The sequence below is a fragment of the Astatotilapia calliptera genome, chromosome 1 (genome assembly GCF_900246225.1).
Source record: "Astatotilapia calliptera chromosome 1, fAstCal1.2, whole genome shotgun sequence".
NCBI classification, from domain to species: Eukaryota; Metazoa; Chordata; class Actinopteri; order Cichliformes; family Cichlidae; genus Astatotilapia; species Astatotilapia calliptera.
The window spans coordinates 26,357,717-26,379,861 of record NC_039302.1 but is presented as its reverse complement, the minus strand read 5'-3'; the positions used below and the strand labels follow the sequence as shown (position 1 = coordinate 26,379,861).

Here is a 22,145-nt window from a genome sequence, read left to right as displayed (position 1 = left end):
AGACTCTGTCACATATTGGCCAAACAAATGCTCTGGCAGTAGGAATCCCTGTGTGCTGTACCCAAAGTAGGAAAGAGCTGAGTTGACGATGTATTAGTCTATGTACTACTTCATGTGAATTTATTTAATTAAGCATAACACTGCAGGGCAAATTTTAAATAGTGTGAGTCCCCTATTCATACAAGGCTTTATGACCAATCCGTGTTTGTTGAATTATTCAAGTATTAGACATCAACATTCAGTTCCAGAGATTGACCAAAAGAGGGCAGTATACAACTTCAAGGTAGATTTCACACCAACCAAAATCCTAATCGGAGAAATGTCAGTAAAGGCTTGCACTGTTTTTCAAGTCTGTCCATTTCTTTCACATAGACATATACAAACAAAAGCATAATGTGTCTGCATTACTGTTCGTTTTGTAAACTATATGCATCACACAGACACCTTTTCTGCATGGTAAATATTGCTGCTAGTCTGTAAATCTACCCCACAAAAAATAAAGGTATAATTTGCACACAGAATTAACTGCATTCAGACATTTGACAGCATAGATAGTTTCTTATTTCTCTTTTACTACTTTCATTATCATGAGCTTTTAAAATCTTATCAGCTGACATGCAGATACGGAGTTGCACACAGTTTGATATTCACTGACATTTTGTGAACATTGCACATGCTGCCATGGTGCTGCATTGCATTTCTGCAGTGTGTGCAAACTCCAATCCTTGAAAGAATGACACCTCTGAAACAGGACCAGTGTGGGGGCAGAGGCTGCTTTTTTTTCCTTCATAACTTTCTTTACAAGAACATAATATCACAAACCACATCTACAGCCTCCTACACAATTTGTTTTCTTTATCTTCTCCCTTCAAAGGTCATCTGCGACGATAAGAGATGCAGGTAACCTGAATTAGAGACGGGTGGGTCTGGAGACATGACTTCTGCACAGGAGAAAGTTCATTCAAGTTATATAATTGCAACATGATAATATAATAATTCTATAATTTATAACTACAATATTATTATACTAATATACACATGGATCAATTTCAGCCAAAGCCTTTTTTTCATTCCTTCCTCATTCTGTTTTATAGCCAGTGCCCTAGTTGTATTTGTAATTGAGTCAGATACAACTATAATTTTAATTTACATTTTTAAGGCAGGTTGTTTTCTTAACCCTGCTACTAAAAATCATTCTAAACAAACTGCTGCAACAACGATATGTGGTGTTTGTTTTAAATATGCTTGGTTCCTCTTTTCAGTGGTAAGGCGATAAGATAAAGTTTGAAAAAGCCTTAAGATTCATATGGTGACTTCTATGCATAATGTAATCTATAATGCAATTTACTTACAAGAATGTGGCATAGTTTTACGGTAATTTTATTTAAGTCAATATGCATCTATGAGAGACAGGTATTTGTTCTCTTTCTGTGCATTTGTATAATTTAACAAGTACTTTGCAAAAGTGGCATGACATTAATAGGTGAAAAGATTTAGAAAAACATTTTAAAATGTATATTTGGAACTCTGGAGGACTCTGTAATCCTCCAGATGTAGAAAACTAAGTAGAACACCTGCCTACAGACAACGCTTCATAAAATGTCAAATAATAAGAAAAGGGTTGAATTTTGTGCTTTTGCTTGGAAATAAAGACCACAGGAAATGTGATATTGATGTTTTCAGATGCATTTGAGAACTGAGTGCTTGTCTGAACGCCCACATGCTTCTTGCATAGGTATATGTGTGTCTGTGTCAGAAAAATAAGACGGTGTTGACTGCTGCATATGCAGAAGGATGGGGCGAATTATAGCAAAAAGTTCTGCTGCTGAAGCAGTTTTTTTTTTTTTTAAATATAAAGACTCTTTTTTGCCCTTGCAACTGCTTAGATTTCAGGAATGTCCATCTTGATTTTTTTCTCTCACAAACAATAATGTATTGTCTTATTTACTCTTTAGTGCAACTTGATCATAAAAAGTGCCCTAACAGTAATGCATGCAATAAAAAAGTGCTTTATATCTATGCTTATCAGTGTTGCAAAAACCTTTGGTGAAACATTAAAAACTTGCAGTAATTTCTTGATCAGCTGCAGATGTGTGTGTGTGTGTGTGTGTGTGTGTGTGTGTGTGTAGGAGGGGTGACAATGCAGATGCGAATATGCCCCACTGTTGCCTATTTTATCAAGAGATGAAAAAGATTTGTGTATAACTGGTTTGCACAAATATTTCTAGAAGGGTGAAAGCAGGAAATACCTAAATGCTAATATAAATACCAGAAATATCATCAAAGCAGCAGCCCGTTAAGGTTTTAGAGTATGCCAACCTCTGTGTGACTTACCCAATAAAGATTATCCTGAAAAGATTGATGGGTTAGAGCACAAGGGTTAAAGGTAATGGAGCAGCCCATATAAAGATGGATTTACTATTGCTTTATTCTAGCCGCAGATCTACTCTTACCTCGTCTTTAGTGAGAAAGAGTCAGAATTACATTGTGATTTAAATACTAAATGAGACATTAAGTCATTAAGCAAAACCATTCATTTGGATGCACATTAACAAAACACCTATCTAAATAATTTCTGTTTGAGTGGCCATGCTTGCCTTTTCAACCACTTTTCTTTTGATGCATTCTTATTACAGTGCTACAGTATGAAAATCCACCAAGTCCCACCAAGAGCAAAGCAGTGTCCAAATGAACAGTTAGAGCCATCGAAAAGGCTGGGAAATACCAGTGAGAAACACTTCTCTTGGCTCTGTAGATAAGGGGATAGAATAAAACAGCTTCCGGAAACAAACAAACAAACAAACAAAAAATCTGTGTTAGAGTTGCTATTCAGTCAGCACCATCTACAGGCAAAATCACAGCACAAGCAGCGATCAAGTTGTCTGCCTCTTTGTATAGCCCATTCACAAGCTTAAATTGGCTGATTAGAAATTAATGGGCTTCAGTACTGACAGGCTCGAGGGATCTAAAGGTAAAAAGTGCAGGATGTCATTATACTTACTTACCCATCCTGGCTTGGATTAGAACCACACAAAGAGGGAGGGCTGGGGGCAGGTGCAATTGATGTAATGTAATGGGTAGTGGTTGGAAGAGACTGAAGGACCAATTAAAAAGAGCAAAGTGGCTGCAAGACCCAGTTGTTACAAGGTCAGTAGGGACAGTACATTCCGCTTCAAATTTGTGCATGTTCGAAAATGTAAATATTTTTGAATTTTAGATAAATCTCTCCACTGTTATGTGCATATCATCAAGCATCAGCTTGTATATTTGGTTTTAGAAGGCAAAGAAAATAATGATGAACGACTCCCATGAAAATGAATATTGACAACAATTAAGCACACGCATTACAGATCATAAAACGAGTGGGCTGGAGCTTTAATTTACTCCAACTACCCATTTTTTTTTACATAGCACCTTTTAAAAGGCAGCACATGTATAAGTAGATCTCACCAAAAACAAAGAGCAAAGAGAACTGTTAAATTATGAATAAACGTGTAAACAAAATAGAAAAATAAATTAAAAATGGCAATATATTTTCGGTATTTCAAACAGGTTAGTAATTTCATAACTATTTATTGGGCTGCTATGGGCTTATAGCAGCCAAGGAGATGTGTGTATGTGTGTGCTTGCGTGCGCGTGCCCTGTGTTGTGTTGTGTCTGCTGACGTCACCGCTGGAACTGCCTTGTCACGCGGGGTTAGTAAAAGTTGGGATAGGACCTCCGTGGAGAGATACAAGAACAGATAGGAGGAGAGAGAGGGAAACAGAGAGAACGGTAGATGAACGGCGACTTTATTGTGACAGTTCATCGGTTCCACACCGAACATTAACCGCGGGGAAGCGCTTCTTTGCCGCTGACGAAAGGTCGGGAGACAGAGAGAAGTAGTGAGACGAGTAGAGACGGAGGGGGGCAGCCGACTTTCTCTGAAGTTGAAGCCAGAATTGCACTCGTTAACTGCCGGGGAGGAAGAGGAGACCAGCGACCTGCATTTTTTTTTTGGATTTGTCAGACGAAGGAGGGGGTGGGGGGGAAGAAAGCTCGCGAATTCAATGAACAAAAAGTTGAAGTTTGGCGTCCGCCGTGGCAGTCGGTAAATGTTGTGACACTTTAGGATATAGCGTAAATTGCTCCAGCGGTCGACGGTCGAGTGGCGGGGTAAAACCCGAGCTGTCAAACCCGATGACTACTGCAAACTGCCCCGGGAATGAGGAGCTGGACTTCAGACTGATATTCGGAGAGGAAGGGCAGCAACAACCGTTAGGCCCTGCAGGTCAGTGGGTTTCCACTGTTCCCAGTGGTATGTTTTATACTAGTAGTAAACTTAAGGCACTTGTCGTGTAACATAAGTTAGTCAGTATCTACTGCTACTTTCAGTTACCCCGCCGTCTTTCAGCTGCAGCCTCATACCATACAATCTGTAATGTTTTTTCTCTCTCAAATGGAGCTTTTCAAATATTACATGCCTTTTCTATACCAAGCTCGTACACACACCACCAGCTGTCATTAGCTTGTCATGCTAACATAGCAGGTTAGCAGGAGTGCTCTTATTGCCCTTGGTTGATTTAACAGCGAAAGTTTGAACTTGCAAATGTCTCCTACATTTTCTTTTTGCAACAGACAGTCTGTGAACTGTTAACCGCCTCTGAAATCTGGGGTGGCTGGGGGAGCCTTATGGCTTAGTTCCCATGTTTTAAGTGAAGTATAACTGAGAGAGTCATACACCTTGAATGTCACTAGGTACATATCCACAAAAGTAGCACATGGTAATGTTGTCAAAACTTTTATTAACTCATTGTTTACAGATAAAATGAGAAGGAAGTGCAAGCTTATCCAGAAAAATAACTGACTGCATCTTGCTTTGATGCAAACAATTATTATGAAATACTTTTTATTATTATTGTTGTTATTATTGTTATTTAGTCACATGCATTATCAGTAATTAAAAATTTCAAATACAAAGTGCAAAGACGTTATGTTGTCCACTTAGTGTGGTTCAAAGACCTAAAGTAATTATTTGAAACTTATACAGATTTGTAATTTACAAATAAATTATGAAGAAATTGTGAAAATAATTTCTTTAATATTTTAAAATTTATTTTCAGTTTCAGTTTGGGACAAACTTTAGTCAATACAAACACTACCTTTGCAGATAAATTTTTGCAGACAGGGCATACACAGAGATGAGGTGGCCCTCAGCTTTGTAACTTGACAAATTCCAGGAAGAACTTTGTTTGGACCGTTTATCACCTCATGGCATGGAGACTACTTATGTTTTCCTGTTTGGTACAAACGTGATTCCATACTGGGTCTCTGGGAGTAAAAATATTTTGAAACAAGCCCCTAGCTAATACATGCAAATTTAAATATGTGAAAGTCACATGTTTAACAGGTTGCAAGACGAAGCTTCGGGGAAATTTTCACACTCATGGTGTATCAATTAGTTTGCTGTTTGTGGTCATACATCACAGCTGTTGTTGTTGTCACAAATGTTGGATCTTTTTTTTTTTAAATTGATGCTTCATGGTGATAGTATTTAAGGACATTTTCTTAAAATCCTCTTTTTCCTCATGTGTTTTTTTTTTTACATCCAGGGCAAGGTAAAAAAGAAAGTTAAAAACAATAGTCTTGTGATCTCAGGTGTGTCCAGTGCATTCTTTGGATTTGAATATAAACAAAAACCTCACTCTCTTTCTCTTACTGCTGCTTGCAAAGGTAATGCCTAACAAAAAGCACAAATCTTGGAGGACACCTTTTTTTTTTTTTTCCTTTCATCCAACTTTCTTGGACATAAATATCCCATAGAGAAGCGGTGAACTAAATAGCTCATGCAGTGGCCTTGTTCATTAGTAATAAATTACATATGATCATAATTGTATTGATTAGCAGTAGAAAATAATGAAAATAATTGTACATGGAATGAATTTGTTTCTGGTGGGACAGACATTTTTGATTAATTTAAACTTTTAGGTATATATTACTCATGGGTCAACTGAAAAGCTTATTATCTAGTAGTACAACTTGTATTATTGTATTATTATTGCCTTAAAAAAGAGGAAATAAACCTGACAAGCTACCTTTGATTTCTATCAGCAGAGAATTTTTTTGCTTTGAAGTAGTGCATAGTAGTTGATAACTATCTTGCAAAATTTGCTAAATATTAAGATATACAGGTCACAAGTAAAATGGGAATATACTAAATGTACTGAGACAATAAATTGCCTGATTATTGCATGTTTTCATTTTGTGCCCCTCTGTAGTTGTTTTCTGTAATCTAATGGAATTCAGAAGAGCAGATTTTTCCATTTGTATATTTGGTTGTTTTTGGTTGAGGCAGCAAAGTACCAGAAAAGATTTCAAGGATCCGCTGGCAGCGGGAAAATGGCAAGAGGGTGTCACACCACTAGCCAAGAGAGAATAATGTTTTTACCAATGCTGAACAGAAAGAACTCCCGATTTGTGGATTTTTAAATAATTACAATAGCTTGAGAAGAATAAAATATCAAATAAACTAAAAAGCAAAACACATACCAACAAATGTGGCATTTGCAGTTATCTGATATTGCTAAAAAGTGCTTTGGCACTTGTGTAGTGACACATGCTGATGTAGTTTTGAGTATGGATTACTTATATGGTTAATAAAAGGACATTTACATATAAAATGGAGGTTTAAAGGTAGAGCAAGTGATGTAATAAGGTTATGAGATGGCTATAAATCTGCTAATTTATGTTTTTTCAGGTTTTTCTGTTGTGCTTGCACATTTGAGTTCAGCCTGAAACTTGGGCAAAGTAGTGAGTCCATGAGGGTTTGGCTCGTGCAGTCTTAAATACATTTTTCCTTTGATTTGTGGGGAAAAATGGGGGGAGTTCGATTTGGAGATGGTGTGAGGGGAAAAACTGCATTTGGAATAAGCGTAGGAATAAAAGCACCACTGTGCAAGTGGTTTTAATCTGGTCTGGACTGTATGATTTGGCCAAAAATGGGGTTGGGAGGGGGGGGGGGGGGGGGGGGGAGGGTGTAAGGAGGGGTGCTTGTCCAAATTAATAACTCGAGTGTATAACTGTATCACTCTGCCACAGTAACAGGGAGTTGCACACTTGCAAGCCAAAGCTCAAGTTGGGGCTTGTTTTTATAAAAACTCAAGGAACCATTGGTGCAAATATTATATTGTTACTCGTCACTTGTGATTCTACAGTTAATTCTTCAAATCTTTTATCTAAGCGTTTTAAATAGGAGTGGTAAAGGTTTCCATAATAAAAATAAAGCAATAGCATCATATTTTCTATATATGTTTTAGCAGCTGCATAATAGGCTGTGAACCAAAGATGTTCAGGTTTCTGACAAATCTGAGCATCGCAATTTTTATCTTATTCATACATGAAGCTGACCTGCAAATGTGTACGTAACTTTCAGCCTAACTTGTTTGCTTGCTTGTATGTATGTGAATATGATTAAAATTCGATGTAATCGTGTGGTAATGTTTACCACACCTCTCCATCTATCTTTTTTATTGTTCTGCTCCTTTTTGTCTGCTTGTTTAAGTGTCAGTCTCCTGCTCTCTCTGTTTTCTTGTTGCTCAGGAAACTGTCATTTCTTTGAGGTGAAATATTCCACTGTTCTATTCAAAGGCATTGGGCACACTTACTGTAAGGGTTTTCCCCGATTACATGCGGCTAACGAAAAGAACAATTCCCTTCGTGAAGCAGCTTAACTAGAGATTGAGAGTCTTGCTTTGTAATAGAGGCTAAACAAGTATTTTATTTGTGAAGAAAACAAATACACAAATGCTTTCATTAAAAAAAAAGATTATGAAAGGTATTGTCTGGGGACAAACGTATGGCAAGGGTTGGGTGCACATGGGCAAAAAATGCCTTTAGCTGCTGAGTCATCAGTTTGATGTTGGAGGGCTGGATATTTACTTCTCGCTTCCTCTCGATTTCCTATCTTCACTGTGCTTTACAATAAAGACAATAAACTACAAAACTATTTTAAAACAATTTCTTTGGTTTGGTATTTAACTAATAAACTATTCATTTAATTTTGCAGAATTAATAAAATGGTTCATACGGGCTAAATATCAGTGCTTAAATATTTGCTAAAAAATTAGTTAAAAGTGTTAATTAATAACAAATAATAAAATGGTAATGCAATAATTTAGTAATGCAAAAATATTTATATTTTAAAATGATATTATATTATTTTAAAATTAGGCAATCATTTTATCTTATATGTATAAGATATAAGATCTTGTGTATGTGGGTATATATATGAGAGACAGAGAGAGAGAGGTTTCTCATTTACTCCACCAAACATATGTCTTGGCATTGTGGCCAAATACATCAAACTTTGTCTCAGCTGACCATAAATCTTTCTCCAGAAAGCATGTTGCTTATGGGCAGCAAATTTCAGTTGACCTTGAGGGCATCAATTTTGGAGTAGGGACTTTTTTTTCTTGTTTGGTACCCTCTGAATCCATGGGGACTGCTGCTGTTCCTGCAGTTTCCAGCTCATGACAGGCTCGAGGGTGACAGTTTGGGTCTTCTTCCAAACCTTGCCAAAGTGGTGGTGACACATCCGAATAACTTGAACTTGCGTACAGTTGTTTGAACTGATCTTGGAATCTGCAGTTGCTTGGAAATGCCTCCAAGAGAACTTCTCATCTTGTGTAAATCTACCAGTCTCCTTAGTTCTTATACTCTGTTCTTCGTACCTGTTAACCGAGTGAGTGTTTTTAAACAAATCCTTTTTATGCTGGCAAAAAAAAAAAAAAAAAAAAAAAAAAAAAATATATATATATATATATATATATATATATATATATATATATATATATATATATATATATATATATATATATATATATATATATATATATATATATATATATATATATATATATCAGTTGAAACTACTCGATCATGATCACTAAAATAACTTAAAAGATATCACAGAACCTTTGGCACCACTTAAGAAAACATTTAAGTGATTTTATAATTGTATATCTATATTTAAGCTTGAGTGGGTTAGAGAAAGTCCAAAATAGATTCAAACTTTGTGCACCATGTGCAAACTTGTGTATCTTGTTTTTTGAACTCAGAATCATTGCTGTACAATGATTCGGTTAAACTATCATGGCGTTAACCTCATGATAATTGTATGCAAACTCCTGCCCACAACTGTAGTTCAAAGATGGATGTAACCATCAAGACGTCAACTACTGGTTTGTAAGATCCTTTTATGGAGCCTTCAGCTGCCCTTGAAAATGAGTACATCACACAATTATTATCTCACGTCTTTTGATTGTCAAGACTTTAATTAAATCGCCATAGTTAAGAAAATTAACTAATTAACTAACCAACGTGTTTCTCAAGCTTCTAAGTCAATACCAACATTGTTTCTCACTGTGCTATGCGACAGATTGGTGTGCTGTCCAGGGTGTACTGTGCCTCTTGATTAGCAGAAGGAAACTGATGTATAGATAGATGGATTTTCACTCTTTGATAAAAGCATTTGTTGGTCACAAATGGCTCAAATATAATTTGTACTGAGGATTTTTAACCACGTCTCAATTTCTTCTGCTTTAAGTGAGTCTTGAGCCTTTAAAAGAAGATGAATGTAGCAGAAAGATTGTTTTTCTCTTGTTTACTTAACTGTCAAGTTAGCTACCAGAAAAGTGCCTAACACAAAAAGAAAATCACACAGTGCCCAGTGTGATTTAGTATAAATCTTTGGCAAAATTTTAACAGCCATCTGTTTTTTGGCAGTAATAGAAATGCTCAGATGTATCAGAATTGCTCCACATTTGATTGACATAAGTCTCTTGGTAAATAAGATGACATTTTTTCAGCCTGTCAGTTATAGAACTTTTTCCTTTGTATCCTAAAACTAAATGCCATTGTGAAATAATTGAAAGTGGCCATATAAGAGATTTGCATTTGATGGTTTCACAGAATTACTTAAAACATACTTTATCGATAGTATCTAATAAAGTAAGCATGTCAGTAGTTAGATAATATTGTTGATATTTTTTCATGTATAAGAATAAAAACCACCCATCTTATAGTATGTTAAAGTATTCACTCAAATTTTTTAAAAAAGTACCGCTTACCCTTTTTGTGGTTAAGTGTGTCGTGTGAGGTGATTGAGAAAAATTGTATTGAGTATTGGGTTATGTAGGTCATGATTATGTGGTGGCCTCATTGGGTGTTAGAGGTGATCTGAGGCAGAGGGAAGAAGTGCCCTTTATGGGTGGCAGAGTAGTAGATCCACTGTGGAGGTGTCTGGCTGTCTGCCCAGACATGCCATGTGGGCTTCAGATGGCTGGATGAAATGAAAGGAGAGAGGGGCACACACTCTCTAGCTGCTGCTGATCACGAACAGCAGTTTTGTGACTCGTTTACTTTGCGTAAAGCTTTTCTTTGTTTCTTTTTTTTGTATTCCACATGTTCTGGCTGTTTTTCTGTGTGTTTTCTTATCTTACACATTAAAAGAAGTTTTTTTTTGTGGTTTGCTGGTAGTTGACATACCAGCACACAGAATAGTAGACCTGCCACCAGGACAACTAAAGCCTCTCGCTGCTTTCTCAGGATATGAAAGAGACCACCAGTGACATCAGAGAGACTGAACTAGGCTAATGAAATCTCCAGATACCAGCCTTCACCACAGCCACTTTGATTAGTCAGGTTTGTTCTGTTAATGGGCTGTGACATGTTTCGTACCTGTAAGATTGTGCGTGTCATGCTTAAATGTGACGATATGTCAAGTCATATCTTTATCCTAATGAAATGATCAGATTGGGAGCAGCTAGTGAAGACAGCTTTTTTGCCCTTATCTGTGTTGTTGTCATTGCTGAGCTTCTGTGAACCAAGAGCACGATCCTTTCAGTCCTTGTCGTGGGAAAGACTGAAAGACTGAAATTACATCGCTCTCATGGTGGACTATTTTGAGCTCCCAAAGAGAGTGGCAGAGGGCAGGCGGCAGGTTCTAGTGACTCGTCCATACTTAGAGCAAGAGAACCCCTCTTGTCCCTCCAGCCTTCAACTTTTTACTGCTCAAACACTTTGCGATCTTAAGGAGGAGAGAAGTGGAAGAATGCTGTGTGCCACAATGTCAGGTGAGTGTGTGCCGGCACTCCCAGACTCTGCCCAGGTGTGTTTTGAGTGTGTGTATTTGTCTAGACTAAAAGTCACTCAAACAGGTGTCATCACAATAAAAAGTGTCATGATATTTGTTAGAAATAATATTTAAGCTTCTCTGGATAACTGAAGGAGGCATTGCATTTTTTGGTTAACTTGGAGAAAAAGGTTTCATCTGAGCTTAAATGTTCATCAGCTAATTTTGCCAGTTAGTTTTTGTTTGCATTTTTTCACCTTTACTATGTTAATTTCTCTTTTGCCTGAGATTTTTTATTTAGGACATAATTTAATATTTGAATATTTAATTTCTATTTTAAGCTTTTTGGTCAAACAAAGTTGTTATTAGTCCTGAGGAAGTCAAGTATTTTGTTCAGTTAGTGACAGTTTTTAATCTCAAGGCAATAATATCTCTATGAAAATGGAGGTCAAACATCAGTCATATGTGAAGTCAACATGTAGAGTAAGATCACCACGTGGGTGACCCCCAACCCTACTGATTTAAGAGATTCCTAGCACCTTGTGTGATGAATGAGACGTTTATTTCCTGGGGCGAGGCATGAGCAACTATGTATGGCATCTGTCTTGTTTAAATTTAGTGTAACTGAAGCTACCGCTGGCTGCTCTGTATCAACATGTCAGAGACTGCATTACCCCAGAGAGAAAGCTGTCGTACTCCTGCATCTAGTTTAATTTATTTTCTGTCTTTCTCCTGTCCCCTTTTGTCATGAGGTGTGGCTTGCTGGATCAGGATTTGGGTGATTTAAATCCCACTTTAGCTTAGGCTGTCCCTCAAAGCCATATTTCTGTCAGTGTCTGGTAATGGAAGCTCTACTAATTCAGTTTCTCCTAAGTCCTTCTGTTCTGTTTTTAATGATCAGGTCTAGACCAGATGATCAAACTATTAACTTATCAGTCGTAGAACACTTCCCATAAATGAGAAAATGACTTGAAGCTAACCAAAAAAAGAAGACTTCTGGAGTAAGTTTTCAATAAGCAGCCAATGGGCTGAGTATACTTACTCTACTAGATGTAGATGTATGGAATGCAGACCATGTGCACATAATAACTTGTCGGGTTGTTATGTAAACTTCTGGTGCCTTAGGCCAAAAATCAATAATAAAATTTTTACTTAGCACAATTTGGCTCTTGCTATGTTAAAATAAATTGTGTATACACTGTCATATGAAGAATTATTATAGTACTGTTAAAAGGTGGTGGTACACACTGACACACAGTGTGGTGTAAATATTATATCTGGTGATTTTCATTTGACATGAAATGTCTTTTTTAGGTTGCATATGACTATAAACACAATTTTGTTGGTATTTAAAAAAGGTTTAACTTTGTAGAGCTTTGAAAAAAATGTGAAGGAAGGGTTTCTAGGTTTTGAGTTCTATCTGGATATATAACCACTTCTATTTGTATTTTTTGAAGGGGAAATTGCTGTCTTCCTGTTTGCTCCTTGATTGTTTCCTGCTAGTTTTTCTCCTTTTTTTGGGCCTGATTTCAAGCTGATGATAAAGAGTAACATGGATGTTAGAAGGGTCTCCCCAAAACAGAGCTGGTGGACCCTTTTTTTGAGGGTACACCACTCTTATCATGTCATTTCGTCTATCTGTGTGAGGAACTTAAGAGAATGTTTCTTTTGCTGCAGTAGTGTAATTTACTTATGTGTTAAGTTGGGTCAAGGCCTACAGATTTAGATACTTTTGAGATTAAGAATGTGTTTGGATATTCCAGAAACAAACCATGTACAAAATAAATAGCTGGCTTTGAAGAATTTAGTCCCTTGTACAAGTGTAGTGTACTAATGCCAACTCTTCCATCTCTATCTGCTCAGTATTTCTCCTCACACACTATGCCTCCTGTGCTTTCTCCTTTTCTCTGTCTCTCTTTCACTTACTTGCTCTGTTCGTTTCTCCCTCTTCCATGCTCTTTTTCTCTCATGCTCCCTCTCCCTAGTTGAGTTTTTCAGGCACATGCACAGTCAGCTCTGACAGATTGTTTAAATGTCACCCCTGCTAGCAGTAGCCTCTGATGTTATCTCCTCTGGGTTATTGCAGGCCATCATGCAGCTAGCTTTCCTGCTCCACTGAAAACCAATACGTGCCTGTATCATCAGCAAGCTTTTGTGATTACATGTATATAGACATAAAAAACTGGTTGTTTAGAGCAGTGAAATTAAAGGGGGGATAGGGGGAACTTTGACCATGCATTTTGACATAAAGGATGAACCTCTTTACTCAAAAACAGGTGATTACATGCAGAACTGGTCACTTAGGGCAAAACTACTATGCGTTTTGGGCAATATTGAGAACATTATTTGAAATTACTTGAATTTTACTTATTGACTACAGAAACATGCAAATATTACACTTTAAACTTACATTTTTAAAAATTTATTTTGCAGATCTTCACCTGAAAACGTAATTAAAATTTAAATAAAAAAACTGAGACACACGAGGCTGTCTGCAAGTACAGGATGCAAGACAGGAGATGAATGGCAATTAATCTAGCATAGCTCACCGCACTAACTGAAGTTAGCAATCCAAGACTAGCTGAAGTTCTGTGATGCTATGGTCAGGTCAAGGTGGTCATGTTTAGGCGCGTTTCTGACTTGGCGCCTAACTCTTACTCCCACACACTCTGTTGAGATGCACTGTTGGTTCCTCAGCCAAGCACTTTCATCAAAATGTGTGATCCTGTGGTTCCTGTCACACTGAGCAGGGTTAGTCTTGCAACAACACATCAGTAAGGTAAAGTGAACCTGTCTCACCATGGTTTAACCCCCGCTTGTATTCCCTGTTATTTGGTGAACAAATCAATGCTTTGTGAAAGCAAAACCCCCAACTGCATATTGAAGGGAGTGTGCTGTTTTAGAAAAAAAAAAGACAAAAATGTGGTACTGTGACTGTTTTGTTGATTTTTTTTTTTTTTTGTAATAATAGTTGTATATCATAATTATGATTTACACGTGCAACAGGCTAATTAGTTTTGTTGTTGGATGAAGACTTTTTTGTCATGTTTGGCTAGTTTAATTTTCTTTAGCACCGCATTGTTTAAGTTCTTCAGTTTTTAATTATAGCTTATAAATCAGTTTTATATATGAAATTTACATTAAGCATTTCATTATGAATTAATCTAATAGGTGCACTAAGTATTAACCATTAGTGAGAGCTTTTTGTAGTATTAAATAAATGTCCCTCAAACACAGTTAGCGATGTGTTTGAGGTGGATCTTGGTACTGTGGTGAGTATTTAGTTCAGGTGGTTACTTGGCACTCTCTGTTTATCCCATAATGTTATCTCAGCATGAGGTTGTTAATTAGGAGCTTAATTTAGCTGCCGGCATATGTTAACATTGGCTTAGCCTTCCATTGTTAAGCCTCTGCTGGCTGGTGAGTCTTCTGTGACAGCAAAGGAAGGCTTTTTGATGTAATCTTAACATAACATTACAGGATAAGACAGTAGCACGTCTCTGCTGATGCAACATTAAAGTGAGACTCCTTTCTGAATATTATGCTTTATACGTATATTTTACTTCATGACTCCAGATAGATCCAGCCTGCCTCATTGTTCATAATATCTTCATTTCTCTTTTGCTCCATCTCAATAAATAATATGTGTACACATACCCAGCAACCTACGCAAAGAGAGATGTCTAGTAGATTTGGCCCAAACACAGTCAAAAAAGTTTGGAGCCATAGGCATAGACCAGCCCTCACAATATGATTGTGCAAGTGCGTCACAGACGATGTGTTTAGAACTGCTGGCAACCAGCCAACTGCAGATTTCTTCAAAGACCCAATAGGAAATCCTTAAATTCACTTTTTATGAGCTCTTCTGGTAATTATAGTAAAAATGAGTTTGAACCCAGAAGTTAAAAATATAAGTAATGTGTTTAATCTACATTTTTCTTAAATATTTATAAAATAGTTGTTGCCAAATCATTGTAAATTGTTCACCTAAACTGAACAAGGTGTTTGATTTTTTACGACTGGTTACAGTCATTAAGTTGCTGACAGTTAGTTGCTGACTCCGTTTTTGGTATCACAGCAAATTAGGCCTAATAAATTCCTGACATTGAAGTATTAGATGTTGATTACATGGAGAAAAAGGACTGATATCAGATATATAATATGTATCTGTATTATAGATAGTTGATAGATGTCCAAAATGTTGAAAGGAAAAAAAAAGGAAACAGTTAAAACAATATTTCAGCTTTGTACATGTAGATGTTTTACTTTTTACTATACACCGTTAAGTTTGATCATTTCACTGATGTATATGGTGCAGTTCATGTTGGCACACTTGCTCTGGTCCATTGATCAGCAGCTCTTGAGGAGAACTGAAAGTGGATACTGGGCAAAACACAAAGACCTCTGTACAGGGGATGTAAGCAGAGCCTGTTCTAATCAACCTGCTTGCCCACCACAAAGGGAACCCTGGCTTAGATTACCCTCCTGCTCCAGCACCACATGCTTTTGGGTCTAGTTGGTAACCCAAGACAACAATATGTATTAGTGCACACGCACAAACACATGCAAAGATCGCTCAAATACCCATACAATAAGTGCAAAAAAGCACAGGAAGGCACAGAGGCACAACCACAGGCACACAGGAACGTACACACGTTCATACACCACCCACTCGTTTATACCCATAGACTTGCACATAAGCACAAAGAGAGGTCGAGAGAAAGATCTTGGGCGCACCAGCAGAGACTTGCAGCAATGAGTTTGTCATCTTCTTTGGGGGAGACAAATCCTTCCCTCTCTCTGTAGTAAACTAGACTTTCTGAGAATGTGGGCCTGTGTGTCACTGCTGGTCACAAGACCCTGACACACTTTGTGTGCAGTGAAAGCAGGAGGCGGGAGGGACAAAGTCTCTGCGGATTATCCCCCAAGTGAGAATCCCCATGCAGTGTGACGGTCAGCCAGAGGCCCGTTGAGCTTCCTGTCAAGGAGCGAATACCACTATTGCCAGTGGATCAGGCTGCTCTCTGTGGTTACTGTAAAAACACAGTGGCCTTGGTGGTGTGTCAAAAACATCCACCATTCCATGCTTCACTGAAAGATCTCACAGTGAGGTGGAGCTATTATTAGCTTAGGTACAGCAAAGCCTCTTAGAGATCTTTATTTAACCAGATTGGCTGTCTAATGTATGGACACTTGAGGAGTTTGTGACGCACAGGGCTTTCAGGAACAAGGCAGAGGCTTTGCAACCAGTACCATTGATAAAACAACAATGCTACTACTGTCCTGCTCCTCTCTTCTCCTCTGGTCTCCTCTCCTGCCCTCTCCTGCCCCACCCTGTCCTACTCCCCTTAAATGACTGGGGTTTGGCTCTGACAAGGGGGTTCCCCACCGCACACCAGTTTCCTTGCACTGGAAGGTTTTAGGTAGCAGGCTAATCTTAACTCAAAGCAAGGAAAGGGCTGTGAGCCAGGTAACGTTGTCGCCCCCGATCTGACCCTCATCTGCTACCTATTTTTTTCCACAGTCTATTGAGGTGAATAAAAATACACAGAAGTGTAACAGTTGATAAACTTTCTTACCTAATTTTTACCTGCAATATAATAATAAATAAGCTACTATAAAACACAGAGAAGAACTAATATGATAATCACCATTAAAAGATATAAATTTAAACTTTGAACAACTGTGGTGTAACAGTTCTATAACTGAAGTTGACGAATTGTTACACCACTGATACGGTAGGACTACCTGGCAGAGGGATTTCTCATTTGTCATCTGAGGAGACTGAGCCATGGACTTTTCTAGAGACAAGTTGCTCTCATTACTTTCACCAGGCCAACTCAGGCATCTAATGAAAAATCCAAGACTCCCTCACAGTGTTTTTTAAGTGTCTTGAATATAAACAAGATCCAAACAAAGTAATTATGTTTGGATGAACATAATTGCATTATTAATAATTATGATTTCTTTATTACATAATTAAATTATGTTGAAGGAGCATTAAAGTACATTTCTGCCTACTTTGGTTTATCTAGAAGTCTTTTTATTTAAAAGTCACCTTATCTTTATCAGATAACTTCCATTGTCTTTATAGTAATAAACCAGCTTAGCCTCCAAGTTTAACAAAAAAACAAACAAACAAAAAACTCTGCACGTAATTTATAGTTGTAGTAATTTGGGCACAGTAAAAGGTTAAGTTGGTATAATGTCAGACTTGTGGGCACATTTTGTGGCAAAGTTCACACAGTTTCTCATAATTTGTGTGAGTAGCACAAAGACAGCAGCTGATTACCATTCAGCCTCTGGAAATGGCTGACCCTATTTTTAAAATTAGTTCATTAGCTTGTGTTATTTGCAAAACCCAGACAAGAAAACTAGAGGATTCATATTAGCAGTCAGTTTATAACTTCTGTGACTGTTATGTAGCAATTTAGCAATTGCTAGTATAACCAAGCCCTTTAGCATTTAGCATAGCCTTACCGACTGCAAAAACTAATTTCCTGATTTGTGGCGATAGCTTATGTTCTTGTTATGGCAGGAGAATACTACTACATTATTTGAGTGCAATGTTACATTTTCCTTTCCTGGCCTGTATGGTGTTAAGCAACAGCACCTCCTCAGAGAAGCAAGAGGAAAGTATGTTTTTTTACTATTCTCTTCTTTCCATTTGGTACCTTCTTTCCTGTCCTTCTCTTTTAAATTTTTTTGTTTATTACGACAGTTAACTCAAATGATACTCTACTCTAAACATGACTGAGTGCTACATTGCACTGATATTTATAAATCTACTCCTACCTTCTCCTATTTCTCTGTAATTTTACAATTGTACAGTGCAAATATTTGAGAATAAAAAACACTCTTGCAAGATTGTCCTGGACAATATATGCAGCAGTTCAATAAGAAGTAGTAACATACATTAATAATGCACCCATAATTCCACAAAAGTACCACATACACAAAGACCATGCAAGTCTTCCAAGCTAAGGTAAAAGCATCAGAATAAATGTAAATATTTTAATATGCAAGTGTTAGTTGAGATTGGAAGAAACAAATATACTTTTGTATTTACACTAATCATCATGACTGTGCATAGTTGAACATTTTTGCAGCCCAGACAGAAGAACAAACTGCAATCACCAAAGTTACATGTTTATAAGTTTCTGTAGTCTGTCATTTCCCAGTTGAGGTTCAGAATCAGAGGATACACTTATTCAAATTAGAACAGTCTTCTTCTTCTTCTTCTTCTTCTTCTTCTTCTTCTTCTTCTTCTTCTGTTGTCCTTCTCTTGCTCTCTGTCAGTCAGATGTTGTCGTCAGAGGATACACTGCTGGGTCTTGTGACAAGCAGGCAGGGCCAGTGAGAAGCTGAGCAGCTATAAATAACAGGCTTGCTGCTGCCGCCACTTTTGTTGCTGTTGGACACAGATGGCAGGCAAAATCCTGGATACATACTCTCTTTCCAAAATTATTTTGCTTTTTATGAACTTATTCAAAACTGGCCTTGACATCTGATTTGACAAACCTGTCATTCCGCTGTTATCAGTCCATCACTTAGAGAGGAAATATTTATGAGAAGCCCCAATTTCAGATCGTTCTATCTGTGTTTGACAATTTAACAAAGATTTAAGTTTTGTTATAGCCTTGATTCCTGTTTCAAATTTAAGAAAGCTGTATTTTTAGATGGGTAGGTACGTTCAGGGAATATGGGGAAGTGTTTTGCAATGATTTCACAACCTTATCCTGTACAGGCTACAGTGTGGTTTTAGCTAAGCTTACTCATTGATGTCATATTTGAATGTTTTGCAGTTCTTTAAGTGATGTAAATCTTTTTTTTTTTTTATGTTTTTACTTTTACACTAGAGTAGACCTTATATTCATCATAGAATGAAGGCTTTACAGAAAGTCTGATGTTACATGATGTCTACATTGTTTTAATTTGCTAATCTCCATTGAATATGTACTTTTTGTAAAACTTTTTTTTTGTGTGGTAAAATATAGTATATAAATACAAGTTTAAGTTTTGAACTTGCCTTTTCTGTCTTTGACCATGGCAAATAAGTTTCATAGTTGACTTGTAGAAGTTAGTTCAAGCAAGTAATCGACAGGTAATAAGAAGCCCTTAAAATATGTATTTTTACAAGTACAAATGAAGCAAGCCAGCAGCACCCGCAAAAGCAGTAAGGATTTTGAATGTGTCGCCACATGAAGTGTTGCGACTGTTCATGTAAAGTTAGATGGAAGGGCCATGTCTTTCAACCACGCTTGAGGTTGGTAGATGATGCATATGTGTTTGGAGGTTAGATTTCAAATTCTTGTGGTCATCTTCTCAAAATGACCCAGGACTTTGGCTTTCCTGCCTGTCAAACTAAATTAGGATCTAATAACAAGAAGGACCAGCAATTTAAACATTAAGACTGAGTGTCATCGTTTTTAGTATGGTCTTTTTTGTCTTGCATCCAGCCATCAATTCAAAACCTTGTTTGACTAAGACTTGTCATTGAGTAATTTTTGGTTGACTGTTAGAAGACACAAGTGTCATAAGCAGAAACTTTGCAAATGAGGCCAGTGAAGGTTTTTATATGTGACAGTATCTCTGCAAATGCAACACATGTGAAACACTAAGAGGGATTTGGGGGATACTCCAAAGGCAGCAGTAGAGCATAGCAATGGAAGTTTATCAATAAACTCCAACGAAATAGTGCCAATGCACACAATTGGCTCTCATCTATTTGTTTGTGTGTGGTTGTGTTTGTGTGTGTGTGTGCATATGCTGGCTGTGCCGGATGACCTTTGGTATAAATAGCCTGCCGGCACTAGTTGTGATGACAGCCGACAGCACGCACCGTTGTGTGAACTTGTTTCCTGAGTAGTGCTGTTCATCGGTTATCCCTCTTGGAATGATGCCTGTATGACTGTCTGCTACCCAGCAACACCCTGGCATCTAATTTCCTGAAACTGGACTCAAGCACAAGCTCGGGAGACAACCACAAAAATTAACACATAACCTCATTTTTTAAATTTGACTGACCATAAAAGAGGTTTGTGTGTATTCCTTGTGTAATGAATAGTTATTTGAAAACAAGAGTGGAACAAGCTAAATACACTTACTAGTACTAGGAGAACTGTATGGTCAGACAGTGGACACATTGCGTCTCTTTTTATTCCTTTTAAATGTAACAGACCAGGAAGCCTATAGCAGATATTCAAACCTCAAAAATTCTCACAGTGTCTTGGTTCCTTTAATTTTGACATTTTAGTTTTAGTGCTATAGCCTGAGATTGGTCAGTTTGGTCGACCTAGTTAAGTCGTACTCAGGAACGTGTAGGGGAAAACCCAATAGACACATTGCTATATCCTAATCTTCTCTTCCTTTCTTCTCATAGATCTGGAGCCTGATGACAACACATCATTTTATATCTTGAATGTGGGCCAGCCCCAGTCTGTGGTCACTAACCACCAGTCTATGAGCTTGCCTCGCCATGGCATGCCATCTCACTCCCCGATCATCAACACTTCACGCCTTCAGACACAAAAACCAGGATCTGAGCCCCCAAGCTATGATACACAAGACTCTAAGTATGGTACCTCCCCCATGCTGCCTTCTGCTCCTGTGGAGGCACCAAAGGCCTTTGAGTGCCCAAGTATCCAGATCACATCTATCTCCCCAAGCTGCCCGCAGGAGATGGATACTAACCAGGAGGATCTAAGGGCCAATGGCCCTGATGGGGACTACCATAGTGACAGGCCCTTGTCCAGGGACCACCTGTATTTGCCACTGGATCACTCCTACCGGGATTCTTCTCTCAGCCCTAGTCCATGCAGCAGCCTCTCATCTAGGAGCTGGTTCTCTGATGCCTCCTCTTGTGAATCATTTTCACATGTCTATGATGATGTTGACTCAGAGCTGAATGAAGCAGCAGCCCGCTTTAACCTGGGCTCCCCTCTCACTTCCCCAGGCTGTCCCTCTCCTCAAACTGGTGGAGGTGGAGTTATGGAGGAGCTGCCCCACTGGCAGCACCACCAGCCCACATTTGTGCACCAGTCCCACTCCATCAGCTTGTCTCCTAGACAGTCGCCCTGCCACTCACCGCGCACCAGTGTCACTGATGAGAACTGGCTCAGCCCACGTCCACCTTCCAGGCCTTCCTCACGTCCCACCTCACCCTGTGGGAAGAGGCGTCACTCTAGCGCTGATATTTGCTATCCTGGCTCTTTATCTCCCCATCACTCACCCACACCCACGCCGGGACCTTCACCTAGGGGCAGCGTGACAGAGGACACTTGGGTTGGCAGTCCTTCTGTAGGCATGTCACCATTTCAGTGCTGCCCATCAGAGGCAGACATCCCTTCCAAGACCAGAAAGACCTCACAGGACAGAACAACTATGCAGACCGGGAAAGGGGAACTGGGACTAGATGACCAGGGAAATATGTCTCCTAATCTAGACTCCCCTTCAGACGAGGCCTTGCACAGCTTGAAGAAGGATGGGCCTGCTGAACAGTTCCTCTCGGTGCCCTCGCACTTCTCATGGAATAAACCCAAGCCTGGTCATACACCTATATTCAGGTAAATATGTTAATGTTAAAAGAGTGAAAGCAGGAAGAAGTGAAGGATTGTCGCATAACAATTTATATTCAAATGTATTCAAATGCTGTGGAAGAGTCAGTGGGAGATAAACTGTCTGGGGAAAAAAAATCAGTTGAGAGCAAGGGGTAATTCTCCATATTGTTAAAAGAAGTTTATTTTATAATATCCTTATGTTTTACTTACTATTTGTTTAAAAGAAAAGACACTTTCCAGACATGGGACACCAGGGTTTTTCCTGGCAGAACACTAACTTTTGGGTAGTGTCTATACATGTAAGGAATACTGCTGCCATGGACTGGATAATAATGACACTTAAGAAACTGTATTACCTTTCTTAACATTTTTTGACATTTTATGAACAAGAGTGATTTTTTTAAACATTTAGACTTGGCCTAATTCTGACAGAGCCACTCTACACATTCTCAGTATTTTCTGTGTCCAAAGGAGTT

The 22,145-nt window shown here is 38.2% G+C and overlaps 1 protein-coding gene across 2 annotated transcripts in view; it reads left to right on the top strand.

The window, feature by feature from the left end:
- The first annotated feature begins 3,630 nt into the window (after positions 1-3,630).
- nfatc3a (nuclear factor of activated T cells 3a) overlaps positions 3,631-22,145 on the top strand; it is a 57,639-nt gene continuing 39,124 nt past the window's right edge. Inside the window, exons 1-2 of one of the 2 annotated variants that reach the window (XM_026172020.1) lie at positions 3,631-4,270; positions 20,493-21,675. In XM_026172020.1, the coding sequence (XP_026027805.1) occupies positions 4,180-4,270; positions 20,493-21,675 (1,274 nt within the window). In that variant the 5' untranslated portion in view covers positions 3,631-4,179. Of the gene's footprint in view, positions 4,271-10,469; positions 11,112-20,492; positions 21,676-22,145 lie in introns of those variants that run through there. The other variant, XM_026172011.1, reaches the window with a different exon arrangement.